At 40.7% G+C, this 20,610-nt stretch overlaps 2 protein-coding genes across 4 annotated transcripts; both read right to left on the bottom strand.

The window, feature by feature from the left end:
* Window positions 1–2,491: 2,491 nt before the first annotated feature.
* On the bottom strand, window positions 2,492–11,072 carry LOC308094625 (syntaxin-12-like). 2 transcript variants are annotated; one of them, XM_080441389.1, is made up of 10 exons: window positions 10,996–11,072; window positions 9,802–9,994; window positions 9,574–9,643; window positions 9,377–9,476; window positions 8,295–8,432; window positions 8,092–8,135; window positions 5,395–5,506; window positions 4,257–4,329; window positions 4,011–4,093; window positions 2,492–3,897 (listed from the first exon to the last, which is right to left on the bottom strand). In XM_080441389.1, the coding sequence occupies exons 2-10, from the start codon at window positions 9,902–9,904 to the stop codon at window positions 3,805–3,807; spliced, it is 816 nt and encodes a 271-aa protein (XP_080297515.1). In that variant the 5' UTR covers window positions 9,905–9,994; window positions 10,996–11,072; the 3' UTR covers window positions 2,492–3,804. The 2 variants fall into 2 exon arrangements, with proteins under 2 accessions (XP_080297515.1, XP_080297516.1); XM_080441390.1 differs by having other exon boundaries at window positions 10,992–11,056.
* A 1,145-nt stretch (window positions 11,073–12,217) lies between these two features.
* On the bottom strand, window positions 12,218–19,172 carry LOC308094569 (tRNA selenocysteine 1-associated protein 1-like). Of its 2 annotated transcripts, none has more exons than XM_080441306.1 (9): window positions 19,026–19,172; window positions 18,344–18,441; window positions 17,639–17,738; window positions 17,482–17,534; window positions 17,164–17,295; window positions 16,709–16,825; window positions 16,035–16,224; window positions 14,209–14,239; window positions 12,218–13,974 (listed from the first exon to the last, which is right to left on the bottom strand). In XM_080441306.1, the coding sequence occupies exons 1-9, from the start codon at window positions 19,047–19,049 to the stop codon at window positions 13,811–13,813; spliced, it is 909 nt and encodes a 302-aa protein (XP_080297432.1). In that variant the 5' UTR covers window positions 19,050–19,172; the 3' UTR covers window positions 12,218–13,810. The 2 variants fall into 2 exon arrangements, with proteins under 2 accessions (XP_080297432.1, XP_080297431.1); XM_080441305.1 differs by having other exon boundaries at window positions 12,220–13,974; window positions 16,035–16,230.
* Between the last annotated feature and the right edge of the window lie 1,438 nt (window positions 19,173–20,610).

Below are 20,610 nucleotides of genomic sequence, written 5' to 3'. Positions count from 1 at the left end.
AGAAAGTAACTAAGTAAAATTACTCAAGTACAAATTTCAAATACTTTTTTACTTTACTTGAGCTATAAGGACATAAAGTAATTTAATTGAGGCCCACCGTTACCAGTTGCAAGTGATGATGAACACATTAATGCATTATCCAATAATATTATATAACTGTGAAATGGGACATTCTGCGCGAGTACTTTTACATTTGGTAGTGGAAGTACATATTGATGATAATACTTTTGTACTTTTGCAATTTTGAATGCAGGACTTTTATTTGTAACAGAGTATTTCTACATTGTGGTATTAGTACTTTTGTCAGAGTACTTCTTCCACCACTGCCGAACACAGGACACCAAAAACGTGTGCACTGTGCAAGTCACATCCAAGACATGTGAGCTTCCACAAGTAATGAACAACTATGTTACACTCTCCTCCTTCGATCTGACTTCTCACGCACCCCAACGCTAGACAAAGTCAACTGGATTATCGAAACTGGCAGCTCTAAGTGGCTACCATTAGCTGGTCTATAGACCAAAGAAAAAAGTGGAAAGCCAGGCTAATGTGCAAAAATAACACAACAAATCAAACAACAGATATAGTAGACATTTGTGCGGAACCTCTGTTTCATATTATCACATCTGCAGTGCCAATTTTGGAGTAAGTGATGACAGTTGGTACCAAAGATGCTATATCCATTTCATAATCTACATCAATATGCAGATGTAGAGCTGAAACACAGTGAAAGCCGTAGTAGCCCACTACTGTGTCGCTTACCAAAAGGTAGAGATCTTCAAGATCAGTTCTTTTTAGCAAGCACAACCTTCGTGTGATGGGGTATTAATTCAGCTTTAACCTCCACCCCTCCAGCCACACAGATTTACAGTTTTCAATCACACTTGACACACATCAGAATGTAACCTCAAACAAAGCGTGTGTAAAAACATTACACGACACCTTCATAAAGGCTGAAATGGTTCCCAGACCAGGATGTGACATAATGCAGTAGTGCCACTGAGCACAGTGGTAACGCCCGAGCTGGTTCCCCCTCTGCTGTTTGAACACCTTCCTCATGAAAAGAAAAAAGGGGGTGTAACGCGATATCCATCCTAATTAAAAGGAAACCAAACGGTGTTCAAATTCCCCTGGATGGGACAGTTGCTCTGGGGCCTCCCTTTTGCACCACAACTGAGAGAAGGGGCCCCTCCATTTCCACGCACGTCAAAACTGTGCGAGGGTGAAGGAGGGGTAAACTCACAAAAATTGGGTCACATATGTTGCCATAATTGACATACAGCTCCGAGTATAAACTTTAATGACTTTCAAGGTTGGACAGCTCTGCTCAAGAGACATTGATATATGGGAAGTGAGAGGGGACTTGGACGCCTTTCGCTCAAAAGGGGCCAACAGTGCAAGAGTACACGGCTGTTGCATAACGCGGAACTTCGTAAGTGGTCCAACTGTGGATATCTGAAGATGTTAAATTGTGACTTGGGGGCCTTTTCAGTGACTGGCTAGGCTGGAGTGTAGGCTACTGTACCTTTTCATTTCCATCCCTCAACACCCCGTCTTTCACTCTAGGAGATGACTGAAGGGCTTCCCCAGTGGCGATACTCCATGACCTCCATCATCTGGAATCAATCTAGGCAGAAGACCTGTGCTCTGCTGTTAAAGGGACAATTAAATCTAATTGTACAATAAAGAAATAGATAAATAAAATAACTGAACATAGGAAAAGATGCAGGGATGAACACACTCATGTTGAAAGATGTGTGCTTAGCTTGTGTTCCTGATAAAAGGCCTGTTCTTCAATGACTTTGTCCAAGAGACTGGCGTTATTAGCAGCATTCGAGACAAATCATGATTGCTAATAACATGTGTAGCGAGTCACACATGTAAGGGTCATCCCATGGCTTAGCCGGAGGCAGAGCATTATGCATAGGAATAGATTCAATATGACTTGGTCAGGGTCCACATGGCAAGGAATCTCCAGTTATTCTGGGGGCTGCTGGGCAGAAGATCTAGCATTAAGTGAGCATATCAAATTCCATCCTGTGGCCATGTCAAGAAGCTTTTCATATTGGTGCCTTATCCAGTAACAAAGTATGACTAAAGTGCTGTAAGCCTCATGGAGTCAGTCCCTTCACTACTTTATTAAACAAGAGCAATGAATGGCAGCAATGGAACAGAATCGGCATACATTTCCTCTAAAATCAGGCACCAAACCAATGAACAGGATTTAAATGTTGTTCATGAGCAACGGTGCTACAACATTTTAGTCGAACTAAAGACTTTGGCAGCGCTTTGGGCCCATACTTTGTCCTAGCAATTAAAAATACATTTTAAATCACACTTTCATTGCCAATGCAAAGAGTCTCCAGGACCATGTGAACCTCCAGGTTGGAAAATAGACTTATAGTCATTAAAGCCTCCTAGTTTGAGCAACTCTGACATCTGCTGTTTTATGAATGTTACTGCAGCCTGTACATAAAATAAGTAGAAAATGGAAAGGTCCGCACATTTATTTACGCATACTGAAAAAAAGAAAGAAAAAACAAACAAACGGCACATAATCATTTTAAAACTGGTTGCATTTTACAGAATACACAGTCCAGAATATTTAGGATGGTTTATAATACAGGACTTTGTTTTTATATATAATATATACAAAGATGTGTTTCAATCCATAATGGAAATCTTCCCATTCCTATTTAACTGCACGTATCACACAAGTACAGTCATCATCCCAAAGCATCTCCACCAGTACAAACATAGGTCCTACTGCTTCAGGGCAACAATAAAAAAAGGAACGCAAGGATAGAGTGCGTCTCACTGCTATGCTAATGCAAGCATACAGCTTTTGCAAAGATGTTGATTCTTTTTCTATTTCTTATTACATCTAGAGATCACTGTGTTCACAGGCTGAGAGTAAATTTTTAGTATAACAGTGCTATCAAAACCTCACATTACCTGAGAAATGCAAGGACCAGAATCACATTGTGGCAGTTTTATACCTTTCATGTTCAAACGAAGTGTACTGTACAGGTAATTAACAAAAACAGAAAATAATCATTTACAGTCCCTAAAAAGCCAGAGGTGAATTGACACCAACGGTGAGCCTTGTATTGGGTTCATACACAAGTTCCCATTTTTAAATCATTCATAATGTTATTAGCAATAATAATAATAATAATAATAATAATAATTTCAGTTTAGAAATGCAATGTATGTTAGTGTTAGTGCAGCAAATAAGACAAGAAAACAAATTAAATTAAATGATAGAAGGAATCTTATAATTCCCCAACTCCTTCCCACATTCTTCATCAGAAATAACAATATAATAATATGAATTTGTCCAGCCACGAATTACAGCAGAGGCTTTGCTTAAGCTCAGATGCATCGGATGCAGGTCATAATTTTCCTTCGACCCCCCACCACCAAACATCCTTCAGCCCATGTAGCGCTCTGCTGCCATTAACCACGTAAGCCACATCATCAACATGAAAAAGAGCCGCTCTACAAGCTCACAACGTGCCGCGATTTAACGCATTGTGAGCTTGTAGATCTGCTGTTTTGGCTATTTTTGAACATTTCTGAAACCTTTAGAAAATTTCTGAAAATTCTCACCTATAATGACATGCCCAAAATAGGAATACAAGGTTGGAAGTGGTTAATGGATGGCCCTTTCAAAGATCTTTTCACATTCTTATTCTTGATCTTAAGCAAGCACTTGACTTTAGGAGGGTAGGAGGGTGGGTGGGTGGGGGGGTGATAAAATAAATATATAGCACTGTGAGAAGGGATGGCTTTGCACTCTCTTCATCTAGATGCTTGCCAGATGATGATGCCAAGTATGACGAGCACTATGGAGACAACCATAGCTAAGATGCACATCTTCTTACGCGACTTTTGCTGTGGGGAAGAAGTTGAAGTCAGGTAGGTAATGATGCTGAAGTGTTACTCAAAGAGTACTACTTTAGGTGCTAAAATGGGAGGCTCGTTCGCCTTGCATGTCGTTCACTCACCTGGTAGTAGGCTGCTCTCTGCAGCTGTTCCGTTCCTCGTTCCACGTGAACCTCTGCGTTCTCCACGTTTGCTTCGATGCTGTCTGCAGGACAGGAGAAACATCCAAGGTTAATCAGGCTGGCCCCACTTGACTGTTGTCGGGACATCAAGCTTCCATACTTGTTGGCGGTAAACAGTGCAATACAATATATCCTTCTGGAGTTTAAACTTAAGATTTTACAAGTTAAAAAGTCCAAATGACTCACCGATCATCTCCCCCTGGTCGTGGATCATTACTGCCAGGTCCTTGAAGATCTGGTTTACATCCATGATATCCGACTGAAACAGACGATGAAAACTTACAACACGAACAGATGTGTGCTATCCTGGCACTGAGACAGGATTTTGGATTTGCACCAAACTCATCCAAAAATAGAATGACAACGACCCAACATTGGTTAGCCGTAGTTTTGTGTCCTATGATTGTGTGTTGGAGTGTTTAAGGCCAATTTACACTTCATCGCAAGGGTCGTGTAATGAAGTGTAAATTGGACGCAACACTCCAACACACACAATTAGGAGAAACAAAACCATAGCTAACCAATGCTGAGTTTGGTTGCTGTCATTTTACTTGAGCCTTTTTAAACTGAATCTTATCATTCTAAATGAGAGATTTTGTAGACTGGTGCCATTTTGCCAGTGCATAGAGAGGAAGCCCACTTTTCACCTCCTCCTCACAACAGAAAGATAGTATCCAGGTTTCAAAATCTGCAACATTGCCCTTTAAAATGTGTATAGAGAGAGAATACCTTCACAATATTTTGGACAAAGAAAATCTAGTCTAGTTTGATTCTTAGTAGCCAGTCTAGCCACAAACGTGCAAGCTCCATTATGAATAGGATCATGAATGTGTTTATGTCACGTTGATGCTATCCACACCATTTACTTTTTATGGTGCTGTACGACCTCACAACAGACACTCAAATGTCACCAAACATATCCAGTCAATTCTGGCAAATCTATGATTTCTTTTTTGGCGTTTTAAAAAGCAGATTGGGTGGTCCCCTCAGTTTGGATACATTTTCGTTTTTATTGTTTTTAACAATATACCTAGCGTCTAACTAAATAGTTGAAGAGGAGTTTAGACTCAAAGAAATAGAGCTCGACCGATGCCAGATTTTTGGAAGCAATGCCGATCCCTATTTCGGAGAGTCCTAGACCACTGATTACTGATGTTTTGACCGATATTTTGTCAGAGTTAAAGTTGAACGTTTTTATTTGAGAACTTTTAACTTATGAGCAAAAAGAAAAACATAACATAACATAAAGTCAAATAATGTCTGATATATTCGCCTGATCAATATATCGGTCTGGCTCTACAGAGAAAGAAGAGAAATGAGTCACCTCCAGCTGTCTTATGTTTGTCTCTCTCTCCTTGATGAGCTCCAGGTCTTCCTCTGTTATGGAGGATTCCTCCGCCTGCGCCTGGGTGGTCGTCTGACCCCAGTCATCTTGACTTTACACACAAACCATGAAATGTTCAAACACATGGACACAGGACTGAGGCCTGGAATAATGTGAGGGACATTAGGTTTGGGAGTTGGTACAGTAGCCGGGGTGAAACCGAGTCATAGATTCATCAATTGACAGAAAATGTATTGAATATCATTATAGCGGTCACATTTGACTGTATCATGACAATTTTGCTTAAAGAAAATGTTGATGCTTGTCTTTGTCCCATATTACAAAATGAAAACGTATGTTTGTCACTGCTGGGCAAATCAAATTTAAGCAATTTCAAGTTGTCAGCTGGGGTACATTTTGTCCTTATTACCATATTTTATCATATTATTATGGTCCAAATTAAAAGGAGCACTTCACCCATTTTCAACCGTATCTTCATATAATTGTTCCTGTTTAACTGTAAAATAGAGTCTATGAACCCTCTTCAAGATCCCGCGAGATAGGGCACAGTATGTGGAGCTCAGAATGTCACTGAATAATCTCCTCCATGTAAGGCAGTCCGAGCAGTACAAGTATTCTCTCCTCTTGAAACATGTGAAAGTCCCAAACACCCACAGACTTGTCCTGGCCCATACTGAGTCATCCCAGCCCTACACCAATTCTCTACAGGCGTTGGACAGAAGGTATGGGCGACCCTACCAATTTGTCCTCAAGGAAATGGAGACCCTGGAGAACTTGCCTCTAATCCGGGCAGGAGATGAACAAGCCTTCGATGAATTCTCCCTTTGAGTGAATGTTGAAAGCCCTCAAAGACGATGGTAAGGAAGAGCTGTACAGTGGCTCAAACGTTACGCGCCTACTGAACACAACAGCAACAGTTCAGAAGACAACACAACCTGAAAGATCCTATGTCATGCAAAACATCATCTTAGAGTTTGCAGACTGGCTGCAATTCGAATGCATGGAGTTTGACCTAACGGACTCCCCAGATAGCAGAAACCAACATACCACAACAAACACAGACGGACAGTTTTGAGGAGGAGTACAAAGTCTCATCTGATGTCTCTGACCCTGACCCCGTCACCACCAGCTACCAACTGATGGGGCGGGCCTGACTCTTTCTTGCCTCGAATGGTTTACTCCAAATCAGTAATCCTAAACCAAAGGAGATGGCGGCATAGCCAAGCAAACCCGTTTTGGAGCCACCAAGTCAAATACAAACAGTGGCCCGCCAAATCAAGCTCCTGTCGACCCCCGAGGACGACCTTGACATTGGCCCTTCCTCCTGGATGTCCATAGCCTCTACAGATGTACTTTCACATAGAAAAAGTAGGGGCGGCTGTAAAATAGAGTGAATGAACCCTCTTCAAGATCCCGCGACTTCACGTGAGACTTCATACAGAAAGAGACTGTCAGACAAATCCTCATGTGCAGTAAAATGCAGAACTATCGTCCTCTGACAAGAATGTTTGTTGTTTATTGAATTGAGTTAAGTTTCAGTCTAGAATACAGTGGGTTTTCATGTGTGCGTTTCTGAACTAAAAGTAAGTGCACTTTATGTTGTTCAGTTGAGATTTTTGAGTTACAGTGATGTAACTGTAATGTATATTCCTTTGTTATTTAGTTAACAATAGGTCTATTCCACCCCTGCTCCTTATAATTTCTGTCTTATTGGTGGGCTGTGGACTGTTTCCGAAACCTGCCTACCAAGGACATCATTCAAGCTAGTATAAACTAAAGCTTTTCTCTTCCTGGAATGTTAGCACACTGATATAAAAACCATTGTTCTTGCATCAATTAAAAATACATAAATATTGGACTGGCCCAGGCACACTAGGCTGCAGGGCCAGCCTGACAGCGTGTCGCGGGTTCGAGTCCTGATCCCGGCGACCTTTGCTGCGTGTCATTCCCCATCTCTCTCCCCATTTCCTGTCAGTCTACTGTCCTATAAATAAAAGGCATAAAAGCCCCAAAAATAAAGCTAAAAAAAGAGGGGGAAAAAGATATATAAATAAATAAATATTAGTTACGACCAAATCTGCATGCCGACAATGTCACTTCTGTTTCTGAACTGTCCACAGCCCTCCGCTGAGACACAGAATGAGTAGACAGAAATGGTGCCCTCTTATAATGAGCATTAGTGGGGACCAATTATATGATGATAGGTTGAAAATGGGTAAAGTGGACCTTTAACTCATTCACTGCCAGAACTTTTTTATTTTTGCGTTGACAAACTGCCAGAGATTTTTCATAGAAAAAGAAAGTACTCAGGAGCCAAGATACAAAATGTTTAAGTTTTAAGTTAACAAGGAAGTGGATTGGAGTCTAGATCTTCAACAAATCATATCTCCTTGGTCTTTAGGTTAAAAATTAAATAAATAAATAAGAAAAAAAGAAAAAAAAAAAAAAGAAAAAAAATTAAAAGTCGTTTTAGTCGTTCTTGGCAGTGGGGGCTTAAAGGACAAAAGTCGTTTTAGTCGTTCTAGGCAGGGAATGAGTTAATAATAATAAGTGCAACAGGAATAAGAAAATGAATTACATAGACAGATGACTAATTGAGATTAATTGATTATAAAAAGAATAATCGTTGCGTTGCGTTTGGGTATGTGTTATGGAAATGAATGATGCTGAACGTACTTGTCAAAGGACACAAGCTGTTCATCGTGAGCACCATCTTCAGCCTGAAAGAGAAAGACTCAAAATCAGACCAATGTGCAATATGCATTAAGATGAAGCCTTGATGACCAAAATGGTCTGGGAATCGGAATTTCTCTTAGAATCATTAGTCCATTATTTCACGGACCGAAGGGTCCAGACACCCTCATGTAAAAAAAACGTACCGAGAGACGGGATCCGGCTCTCGCCCGGGCGACAGACTCCTTCTCCTTCTCTGCTGCGCGGCGCTGCACGGCCTGGAAGTTGTTGAGCGCTGCAGAGAAGTCATTCATCAGACGTTCCCTCTGGAGCTTCTGTTGTCTCTGCAGGTAAGAGGAGAGAGTTGAGCGTGTTGAGGTCAGACACAGAGACACAAGGTGGGCAGAGAATTTGAGGGAAAAGGGAATGAGAAAAAGAGTGAGAAAGAATGGAGAAAAAAAGAGGGCAAAGAGTCCATCAGCTCGCAGATCATCAGTTCCCGCTGACAGTTTGTTTCACAACGCGTTGTCAGCTTGACGATCTCATCAGTAGCGGTAGTAGTAGCTGGAGGCCAATCTATGATGTTAGCACTATGACGTTAGCAATGTGTGTGTCTGTCTGTCTGTTGGTACCTGCTGGCGAAATAGGCACAAAGTACTTGGAGGCCAGTCTATGACATCAGTAATATGATGCCAGTACTGTGTGCGTCTGTCTATATCGGTCCCAGCGTTGCCCGGGTCATTGCGTGGTAGATCAATGCCAGTCTATGATGTCAGTCAGCTATGATGTCAGCACCGTGACATCACATATTTGGAGACATGCATTATGGATACAGACGTCACACTGGGTCAGGGGGACATACAGTACGCCCTGCACTGAGTGCAGGAACCGTCTAGTTAATGTCTTTGTTGCTCAGTGCCATATCTTTGGTTTATGTAATGGCCTTTGATTTTATTATGCCTTTATTAACCCTTTGTGTACAGGTGAGGAGAGAGGGCAAGGTCCAACAGCTGATCAAATAAGACGTCTGAATGAATTGCTTAAGTTTCAAAATTAACATAATTGTGGGACATACATTCGCTAATGAAACCTTGATTCTAAATTGTGCAGGCCTAATGATCGTTTATTGTGGATCCAAAAATATGATACATAATATATTGTGCAGCCCTAGTTATTACTACACAGTTAACTCTGAGAGGAACAAATTACAGGTCCATTTGATTACTTTTTTTATTTGACTGTATACTGGCTGGTATATTCCTGGACACGGTTAAATGTAAACACATACCTGTTCTGAGGGTGATGAAGGCAAAGGAATTGAGCCCAAGTCTTTCAGGTGCTTATTAGTTTCTTTTGCCAGTTGATTGGTAGAGTGTTGTATCTGCTGCCTGTGAGATTACAAACAGGAAAGTAGCTTGAGGTTGTATAGAAGGAAGAGCGAAAGAGAACAGTGTGTATTGACAACACAGAGATGTTGACACTTACAGTCGGTCTTGAAGTTCACTGTTATCCTGTTTTGTCCCTACTTGGTTCACTATAGACTTGATCTGAGCAGCTGTCAGGAAATAAACCAACATACTGTAGGTGAGACTGAACACTGTACTGTAAGCACCCATCAACGTACAAACACAACACAGCGACAGATAGGTGAGGCAAATATTACAATATTACTGAACAATATTAGGTGAAATTAGGTTGAGGAAAAACACATACTGTTCTGTGTAATCTTTTGGATGTTGGAACTGCATGTTTGAATGAGAGTGTTGAAGTCCCGAGGCACCGCTGCGCGGTAGCTGTCTGCGTTTCCGTAAGACATGGCTGTTGGAGGTGTTTGCAAGCCTTAGATTGGAGAGACAGGATCTTAGATGAAGGCAGACGTCTGGAGAGGCTTGACCTGAAGACAATGCTGTAGAATGTAAAATAATGACTTTGTTAGGATCCTGATCAAAAGCCATACTTTACTTGTGATGAACTAAAACGGGCAAAACCTGTGAGGACCGCAGAATAACTGAGGCCCAAGCTTGGCACAGCACACCTGGTCTTCAACCTCTCAAACTTTTCATTTCTCCCCACCTCTCCGCTCCCTTCACTGACTTCAGGCTGCTGCCCGCATCCAATTCAAAACACTGGTCATGATGAAAATCAATGGCAAGGTACCCCCTTACCTTCAGGACATGATCCACCCCTTCCCACACAGCTAACACAGGCCTTTTGCTCCTCCCTTCCCTACATCAAACTGGCCATCCCATTACTCCAAGCTTGCTACTACTTCCTCCTGGCTCCAAATATTGTTGTGAGCTTGTAGATCTGCTATTTTCACTTACTTACGACTTACACGTACTTTTACTTTTGGTACTTTCAGTACATTTTGATACCATTACTTTTGTACTTTTACTCAAGTACATTTCGAATTCCAGACTTTCACTTGTAACAGAGTATTTCTACATTGCAGTGTTGATAGTTTTACCTAAGCAAACATGTTAGTACTTTTTTCCACCATTGTCTAGAACTTGCTGGTTAAAAAATGGCAGAGAAAGTAAGTTACCTAACTGCCGAAGCCTACAGGGTGTCACTGATTACGTCAAACCTTTAAACCTTATCTATTGACAAATTAGCTCATGCTAGCTTGGCAACATCGTATTGCCAACAAGGCATTCCGATTATCTGTCCAGATAGCAATCAGTTGTCAACGGACAGATAATCAATGCCTTGTGATGATGACGGGTACAATGCAAGGATGACAGCATAACATCTGATCGCTAACGGTTAGCCATTAGCTTCGAGCTCTAAAGGATAATGTTTGAATTAGCTCGCAAACGGTCACTCATTGGGAAAAACAAATCCCATTGTAGTAAATAACTTCCACTAAACGTATCATGGATGTAAAAACAACGGGGAAGTACTTGCTTATTCGTCTGTTTAAATGAAAATTCCGTCTTCAGTTCCTGTTATTCCTCCACCCACCGAGAAATGCTAGACTTCCTGGTCTGACGTGTGACGTCATCACGTAACGTCACGCGTGGGGTGTGACTGTGACAAGCGGCATAATAATATAATAACAGTGGTGGAGAAAGAACTCAAATGTTTTACGGAAGTAAAAGTTTAAATACTGCAACGCAGAAATACTCTAAAGTCCGCAATTAAAAATGTACTTGAGTAAAAGTACAAAGGCATTGGTATAAAAATGTACTTAAAGTATCAAAAGTAGAAAGTACTCATTATGCAGAATGTCCCATTTCAAGAGTTTTCAAATAATTGTAGTGGAGTAAAAGTTAGCTCTGGTCCATAGCGTTAGAAGGAGTTCTCCATCTAACGCTATGGACCAGAGCTATTAAAGTAAAAGTATAATATTTGCCTCTGAGATGTAGTGGAGTAGAAGTAAAAGTACTGAAAATGGGAAATACTCCAGTAAAGTAAAAATATACTGTGTATATATAGGGTGCGTTCGGAAATTACGCACCGGAGCACACTCGCCTATTAGTTTGTATTGGCCAGTGCGCTCAGTGCTGTATTTTCGAACGCGCCCATAGACTACTGTACACACAGACACACACAGAGTATTATGACATACAGTACATCAAAGCAAACAAATACATATTAAATAAAACTTTTTTTTGTCCAATTAAATGTGTCCTCTATTGAAGAAACCTTTCAACTTTTATTTAAATAAATATTCCTGTCTGAGGAATTAAATGGAAACCACAGCTTATAACCACAGCTATTTGTTATTAACTGCTAACAAATAGCTTATGGATGGCTAGCCCCCCTACTTTGGTCATTAGAGTACCTTGTGACTGTCATGAGGTTGCTGGCTGCTTGCTTACACAGGGTCTTATAAAAGCCAAATATGTGTGTGTGTGTGTGTGTGTGTGTGTGTGTGTGTGGGGGGGGGGGGGGGTAGACAAATCCAGTCTGGACTTAGTCATCAATTTATTTCAATGCAAAACACAAAGCAAAATAATGATACAATAACAAGGCTTTACACATATTCATTTATTCAGAGGGACTGAAACATTCTAATACATACAAGACAGGAAGAAAAAAAAATCTTAGGGCGCGCTCCCATCACACTTTTATTTCACCTCTGGGGCGGAATCTGCCAATGCTTTGTCAATGCAAATGCGTGGATTCATGGTCTTGCGTTTTTTTTCCAAGAATCCACGCATTTGCATTGACAAATGCAGATTCCGCCCCAGAGGTTAAATAAAAGTGCGGTGGGAGCACGCCCTTAGGCCTGAATGGGTGAACTGTCTACACGAGATGCCAGTAAATAAAACACATAAAAAACATATTTTTGAAGAGGTAAAACATACTGTAAAGACCTCATTGCATAGAGCTATGGAAGTAAGATCACAAAAAAAACATTTGCGTAAAAGACTACAATGAGAAAATGTAACGGCAAAGTGTACACACGTAAGGTGCCAAAGTAAGTAGTTAAACAGCAGTTCCAGTTAGTGACATAAGTGTTACCCATTAATGTGCCAATATTTGTCAAATTTTCCTTAAGAATTCCAGGCAACCAGTTGGCTACAACCAAGATGACCATAGCAGAACTCCTCATATATAATTGCCTATTTCACTTGGATTCAAAAAGGTGTAATTTCAGATAGAAAGAAAACATTGGTACATACAGCAAAAGTGTGACACACTTGCACTCACACATTGCAAATTTAGATTGTACATTACATGTGTACATTTTAGAAATTTACAGGCTACCGTATTACATCCTCGTTAAAGGTGCTGTGACATTTCTTTGTTAAAACAAGAGGAAAATAGACAATGGTTTTAACCAACAAAATGTGGGGTAAGTAGTATGGGTAAGAACAGTAGTTGTGAAAATCTGATTCTAGCCATCGCTATAGTGTTTGTTCAGTAACAGGGGCTCTCCCCATCTCTATGGTAAACAGAAAACACCAGTTTCATCCAATCAACAGAGATCCCATTTATCAGCTTTAATTTCTGCAAATATTTGTTTCATCACTTTCAATTTCACCCTGTACGAGTTCTCTCTCCTGATTGGATGAAACTGGTATCCTGACCAGAAAATGTATTTTCTGTTTACTTAAGCACTGGAGAGAGGAAGAGACTCCTGTTACTGAACAATATAAAGCAATGATTACTACCCGAATATAACTATTTAAGTGAAATCGCTCTATATTCACTTTCAGTGGGATGTGTACCGGTATACTGAGCGGAAGGGCGGCCACAGTCTTGTATGGGCCTTTGACACAAGGGATGCCACGCAAAACAACTGAAATCCCCCAAAATCAAGAAGGAATCATGGAGAAATTACTGTCAAGGAGTCGTCAAGGAGAAATGATTGAAATCATGGAGTCTCCTTGAGAATCCAGGAGGGTTCGCAGGTCTGATTAACACTTATTCTAACAAAAAAATATCACTCACAACACCATTAAGTACATTATGTATTACAGAAATGAATACCATTAAGGACAGACTCATTGCATAATTCAATTATTTTCCATTATTGTCATATGATGTACTAGAATAATATTATAAAGAGTTAACAAAAAATGGTTTGGTATTTGTACTTTGGATTCAATTAACTTAACAAAGAAAGAAGCCAAAGGAAAAAAAATATTCACACAGTAAAATCCTCAAGTGTTCATTTAACTCAGAATGCACAAATGAAACCGAATAGACCCGTACTCGGGATTTTACAGTGTACTGTCAAAGAGAAAACATGGCAAGAGTCCTTTGAGGCTCAACAATAAATGGGTTCTGGTATGCCTGAAGTTGCTTTAAAGTCCTGTTCTGTAGAGATGTCCAACGGCTGCCAGTGACACTCAATAAGAGCATCATACAGCTCTTCACTGAGTTCCATAAACTTTTTGTTGGCTTCTACCACATTCAGCTCCGAGTTGGGGTCTGTAATAAATGGACAGTTTCATGAAAATTCATTACACAGTATTGACAAACACAGCAGATGTCTGTCAAATGGGAATAAAGTTGTTCAGTGCGATTTTGGATGTCTATCCGTCTTCTGTTTGTGACTGAGGAAAAAATATGCCAATCAGCCTTGAGAGTGTGATGTGAAGCTTTTCCACCGTCTTGCCAAAATCGAAGTGTGTGACAAATTTTAGGGACACTGAAAATACTAACCTTCCAGGCCATCATCCTCAGCAACAGTTTCCTAAAAAGAATAAAGCATATCAGGTTACAACAACAAAGAATCATTCATATAGGGATTAAAAAACAGACATCCAAGACAATTAAGCAAGGAGCGAGGAGAACAGTCTCAGGTTAAAATAAATCTTCATTTCCTACACTTACATCCTTTCCTTCCATCTTAGTACCTACTACCACAGGGAAGTATGTAGGAAACGAGAAGAGCAAGGTAATTTATAAAAGAAGGTACGGCCATCTAACGTCATTTTCTCTATCCAGCAATTCCAGCTGGCAGACTCAGCACACTGGGGGGAAAACTGCATCCGGCGAGGGCGATTGAATGCATTGCCGTCAATGAGGGTCTGGTGGATCAGCTTATGAACAAACACTATTTCTGAACGATTGAGACCTTTGTAAAATACTCTGTCCAGGAAAATAAAATACATACAACACACTGTTTTCTGCCGTGTTGCTTTTCGATGTGAACACTGTATAATTTTATTGAGGTACCTAAAGTACCATGTTTATGTATGTGTACGATATGAACCAAACAGTGAAAAGACACTGGCCCTCATTTATCAACGCGGTGCAGCCCAAATAATGGGCGTACGGCGAGATCACCGCACCTTTCGGCATTTATCAATATATCCTGACGTGGGCTTCATCCTACCATACGCTGAGATCTCACGTCTGGTCGAGACCAGTTGTTGACGTTGGCTGCACCCGTTTATTCCATTCTAGACCTGCGGAGCAGCATTGTCTGACTGTCTGACAGGCATCTGGACACATAATCCACTCCTAAATGTATATCTACACTAATAAATAATCCCTGTGAAAATATAACATTTTATAAAGTAATTTAAACAAACTTAACAGTCATTCAGTTGCATTGGCTATTTTAAAATAGCAGATCTGCAAGCTCAAAAACGGGTCGCATCGCGACGCGTTGTGAGCTTGTAGATCTGCTATTTTCAAAATATACAGCGCTTCTGCGAGCGCATTTTCGGGACTCCCGACGATCTTTTCATGGACAGTGAGGTGTACAAACTTACAGTAGCTTGTCCTATGGTATGGAGTTATGTCATAGAGAGTTTTGAAGACTACAACCTGGCTGGGTTAAGGATATAAACCCGACGCTCCAATCTCTTATTAACGTGGCGGGACGGAATCACTGCCGCCCGTCCGAGTCTCACGGGGAATATCCTACATGACTGCTTGTGCACTGCTCGGTATGGGTTAAATAAATTAATATACAAACGTATTCCATTCATGGCGATGTGATTGGTATCATAATATGTCATTCATGTTGGCTACAAGCCTACGTGACAAAGATTGTACCGCTACGGATTACATGAAAGAAACAGTTGGGTGTGTGTGTGTGTGTGTGTGAGAGAGCGAGAGAGAGGCGTGTACGTGTGCGTGTTCGTGTGTGTGACTTGACAGGCAGCGCGGCGAGGCGAGCCGGCGAAAGTCTTTCTTTTCGGTTCTTCATGTCGTAAAATCGGGGTGTTTCCAGAATATTTAAAGGGCGTGTTATTTAAATGACGCTCGTTTTCAGACGTGAGATTTATCAAAGCTCCGACCTGATGTACGCCAGGATTGGCTGTGTAGGATTCGTTGATAAATGTGACTTCGACGTTGGTGTACGGCCGAATATATGGAAAAATATAAGCCGGTTTATACACTCCGTTGATAAATGAGGGCCAGCCCAGTGACTTTGAGCTGTGTGACCGCGATGCAAGATCACTAGTAGTTCGAAGGCTTAATTTATACACCATTGTTTGACAACTTCTATAAGCTGACTAATACAGGGAACTTACCTGAGACTGTGGGGGAGGATATTGTGTGTAATCATACTGGTTGTAGCCATAGTTTCCTCCATTCTGGTCATAACCCCAGTTTGCATAGTATCCGTTGCCAGAATAGGGCTGCTGTTGGTACTGCTGGTAGTTTTCTCTGTATCCTCCTGAGTTTGACTGCCACGATCTCTCTGGTTGATGTTGTCTGTTCCTAAAACTCATAAGAGAACAGAGAACAGATTGAAAGTTTCACATGGCAGATCGTGCTCAAGTCACTCCCATCTGTCCATATTACTGTTTGTCTGTCTATTATCTGGATATCTTGTATGATTAAGAACAGATTCTCACAGAACTTGGAGGAGAGAGGAATAGCTGATTAACCTTTCATGCCAATTGACCAAATGGGGGCTGGCAGCGTGAACAGATTTACGCAACACAAAAAAACTTTAAAAGAAGTTAAAGAAAATAAAAATAGTATTAGTTATATTAACATGAAGAACTGGTTATCTGGTCACACCGTTTTGTTGTCAACCTCCAAAGGCCACTAAGTGTTGGTATGTGTAGAGTGAAAATCGGCCAAAAGAAGTACTAACTAACATCTTGGTGGAGTTCTGTGCTATAAATACAGATAAGGTTTGAGAGTGGAGGTTATTGAGAGAGGAGTCATGATGATATACTTGTTGTGGAGAACTTACTTGTTTGCAGCTAGACTCAGTCGGAGCGGTTTTGTACCGAGACCCACTGCCCCCTGACAATCCTCCAATGCCTTCTTCTGCAGCCTCTCATCTGGGAACTGAACAAAACCACACCCTCTGGACACAGGCAGTCCACAAAAAAAACTATTAGAGAGCCATATAGACCATTCAACTTTTTGGTTTCATGAAAATCATCATCTTCTTGGTGGGACCCCTCTATAAATAATGTATTTTCTATGGCAATCAGAAGGGTTTAATTTGTGCCGAAGCTGGCCGGAGCCGAGCTCCGGTACCTGCCATTGTCTGAACATTTTGAAAAAGCTTGTAAAATTGTTAAAACATTTAGAAAATTGTCACCTATAACATACCCAAAATAGGGACGCCAGGATTAATGTGGTTAAGAACAGACCACAGTTAAGTGAGAGTTAAGTGATTATGTCAAGGGGTCGACTCACTTTGAGTTCCCCGTGCTGTCTAGGACCACCTTCCCGCCGCGACAGGAGGGGTAGCGGTTGTAGAAGAACTCATACAGCATGCCGTCATCCACTTCTGGCGTGAGATCACCAACAAACAGGGAGAACATCTGACTGTGATGGAGAGCAGAAAAGACAGTTGTCTCAATCATCCATGTTGATGATTATTTTGTCCCGACTTTGGGCCGCTTCTATCCTTATTCTTTGAACTCTGACTGAGGACTATTACTACTAAAACTCCACATCATACGTTTCTTTCAGAATCAATCAGTAAATTGTCTTTGACACAGCAGCACTCACCCGCCTTCCCCTTGTTTCCCAAAAGTGGCTCGGTTTAACTTGAATCTTCTAGCCTGCATGAAATCAGTGATACGTTACAAAGCAAGCATGACTTCTGTCTCATTGTGTCTGTCGACTGAAATGCTGACAAATCTAACATTTTGGAAAATGGATTTACTGGATTGGATCCTGGCAAGGGTTTTCCGTTGACTTTACGCAGACATCTTTCAGCTGTTGCCTCATCCGATAGTTCCACAAAGCAGTAACCCAAAGCGCCCCTGGGGAAATTAAAAAACAAACATACAGATGGGGAAATAAAACAGAAGCAGCACCCATTTTTATGTCTGTAAGAGGGCCACTCATGCAGTGGTGTAAAGTAACTAAGTACATGTACTCAAATACTCCACTTATGTACAATTTTGAACTGTACTTCCAATTTTCAATGCTCTTACTTCTACTCCACTACATCTCAGATCCAAATATTGTACTTTTACGCCACTACATTTATTTGAAAACTTTGGATTATTATAACAAAACATACATTAACCACTTCAGCCCTATATATTTAGTCTATTTGAAAATAGCCGATCTACAAGCTCACGCGACGCGTTGTGAGCTTGTAGATCTGCTATTTTCAAAGGATTTTCATACATTTACAAAACGTGTAAAATGGGACATTCTGCATAATGAGTACTTCTACTTTTGGTATATTTTGATACCAATACTTTTGTACTTTTACTCAAGTACATTTTGAATACTGGACTTTTACTTGTATTTCTACAATGCAGTATTGATACTTTTACTTAAGTAAAAATAAATGACTTGAGTACTTTTTGCACCACAGCACTCATGTACTACAAATCGAATGAAAATCTGTACTCACCCTGTCACTTTGTTCCGTATGATCCGCACACTTATCACCTGTTCACCCATGGTCCCAAAGGCTCGGGTGACAAACTTCTCGTCCATATAGGGCTCCAACTAACAAGGAAAAGGAAATCATGAATGAAGTTCAATTTCTGACTGTACAATTTCAGTGTAGATGTACTACTCGGTACTATTTAAGCATTGATAGCAGCAATGTTTGTAATGTTTTCGTAGCTGCAACATTTGTTTTATTATCATTTATAACCAGTGGTGGAAAGTAACTAAGTACATTTAGTTAAGTACTGAAGTATTTCCAATTGTTTATACTTTTACTCCACTACATCTCAGAGGCAAATAGTGTACTTCATGCATTGTGAGCTTGTAGATCTGCTATTTTCAAAAATATTTAAAAGATGGGTACTTTTACTTTTGGTACTTTAAGTATATTTTGATGCCAATACTTTTGTACTTTTACTCAAGTAAATTTAGAATTCTGGACTTTTACTTGTAAAGTCTTTCTACATTGCAGTAGTCTATTAATACTTTTATTTAAGTAGCACTACATTTGAGTACTTTTACTACCACGTTTATAACTTGTGTGGTAGTTGGGAGGGAGCTAGGTCAGCTAACAACGCTAGTTAAACTTAGCTGCATTTTCTTTTATAATATAATACATATATGTGTATAAAATAACTCACATTCCCCATCCATAGTGTGCTCATGGTGTAGCTCTGGAGATCGACAATTTAAATATCTGTTTTCGGAAAATTTAGCTTCCAAGAGTTAACGTAAATAAACCCAAACGATCTTCTTTGGTAAACCTCTGAACATGAAACACACGTACGTCGCACACAGAACACGACACAGCGCCCGGGCGCTAAAAATAAACGTCACGCAAGGAACACCGAATTGGTGACCCATCGAATTATGTGACTCCAGAGGTCACTGCTGTACAAAGGCAAGAGGATGGCAACAGCATAGATAGACAGAAAGTAAAGGAAGAACAGCAAGAAAGACAGAAAGAAAGAAAGAAAGAAAGAAAGAAAGAAAGAAAGACAGAAAGAAAGAAAGAAAGAAGGGAAATAATAGGCCACTGTTACATACAGGGGGTTGACCGTTGACGACACGTGACGTCATTGCAGATTATCAACTGAAACAACGCGGCCGTATGGAGATGTCGCCATGACAACACATTTATCCACAAGCCCAGTGTTTAATGTTGCGCGTGCAGAAAGCATCAGCCAATGGGCAATGGGCAGCCAACAGTATATAAAGCGTCTACAGTAAGTTAAAAGTTCATTCCTTCTTTCTTGTCACAGAGAAAGAACAGAACCCAAGCAGCAGAGAAGACGACTGATCCATTATTATGGCTGTAGTTACACTGTTGTGGTCAGACCTGGTGGAGATGGAGGAGTGCAGGGAGGAGTGGAGGATCAAGGAGGATGAGTGGGAGGCCATTCAGGAAGAGAAGGAGGAGAGGATGGAGGCATTGGAGTCTCTTAAGGCTGACTTCTTCTCTCTCCGGAAGGTGGAGAAGGAGACTCTGCAAGAGACTCTGGTGGATGAATGGGAGGCCATTGAGGAAGAGAAGGTGGAGATGGAGGAATGGGAGGAGTCTGCTGTGGCAAACTTCTTTTCCCTCATGTGAGATCTCAAGACCCCCCCCCCGGCCCTTTTAAGGGCCACCTTCCTCTCCTTATGCTGTGACCTTGCCGTGGTGGAGAGGCTTAGTGATTCAGTGACCCTGGGTCCTATGCTGGTGGAGGTTGATCCTGACAGGTTTAACCACACCAGTTTGGTCACAGGAGAGAGTCCAAACTAACAACAGCAGAATCTCTCTGTAATTAGTGAGGTGTTTCACTAATTAAAATTATTAACATAAGACAGGGCCTTTGAGCGCCGGCCCATGCATGTCAGGAACGATGCAAGTCCTTCCATTTATATTAGCTATGCAGTACAAACATTACGCGAAGCTCGCATTCAGCTTTTTTGCAAGAATTATAACATTCCACTATGCATTGTACAGTAGATACATCCAAGAATCTGCTAAATTATCGAGTATAAGAGAACTAACCAAACAAAAATATAATTTACACATTCATGTACAACTGAACACTTTATCATACAGCCCGTTATAAAACTCATGGACTAAAATAACCAATCATTTCCCCAGGATTACTGCATACAAATACAATGCAACAGACGTTTAGGCTACTGTAGCTCTTGAACTGTATACATTTCAAAATAATTCCAAATGGGGATGTTTTATGTTCTTAATGCTGT

Source organism: Gymnoscopelus braueri, assembly GCF_963280865.1.
Source record: "Gymnoscopelus braueri genome assembly, chromosome: 11".
Taxonomy (NCBI): Eukaryota; Metazoa; Chordata; class Actinopteri; order Myctophiformes; family Myctophidae; genus Gymnoscopelus; species Gymnoscopelus braueri.
The sequence above is the reverse complement of the archived record's forward strand: the minus strand, read 5'-3'. Positions and strand labels throughout refer to the sequence as shown.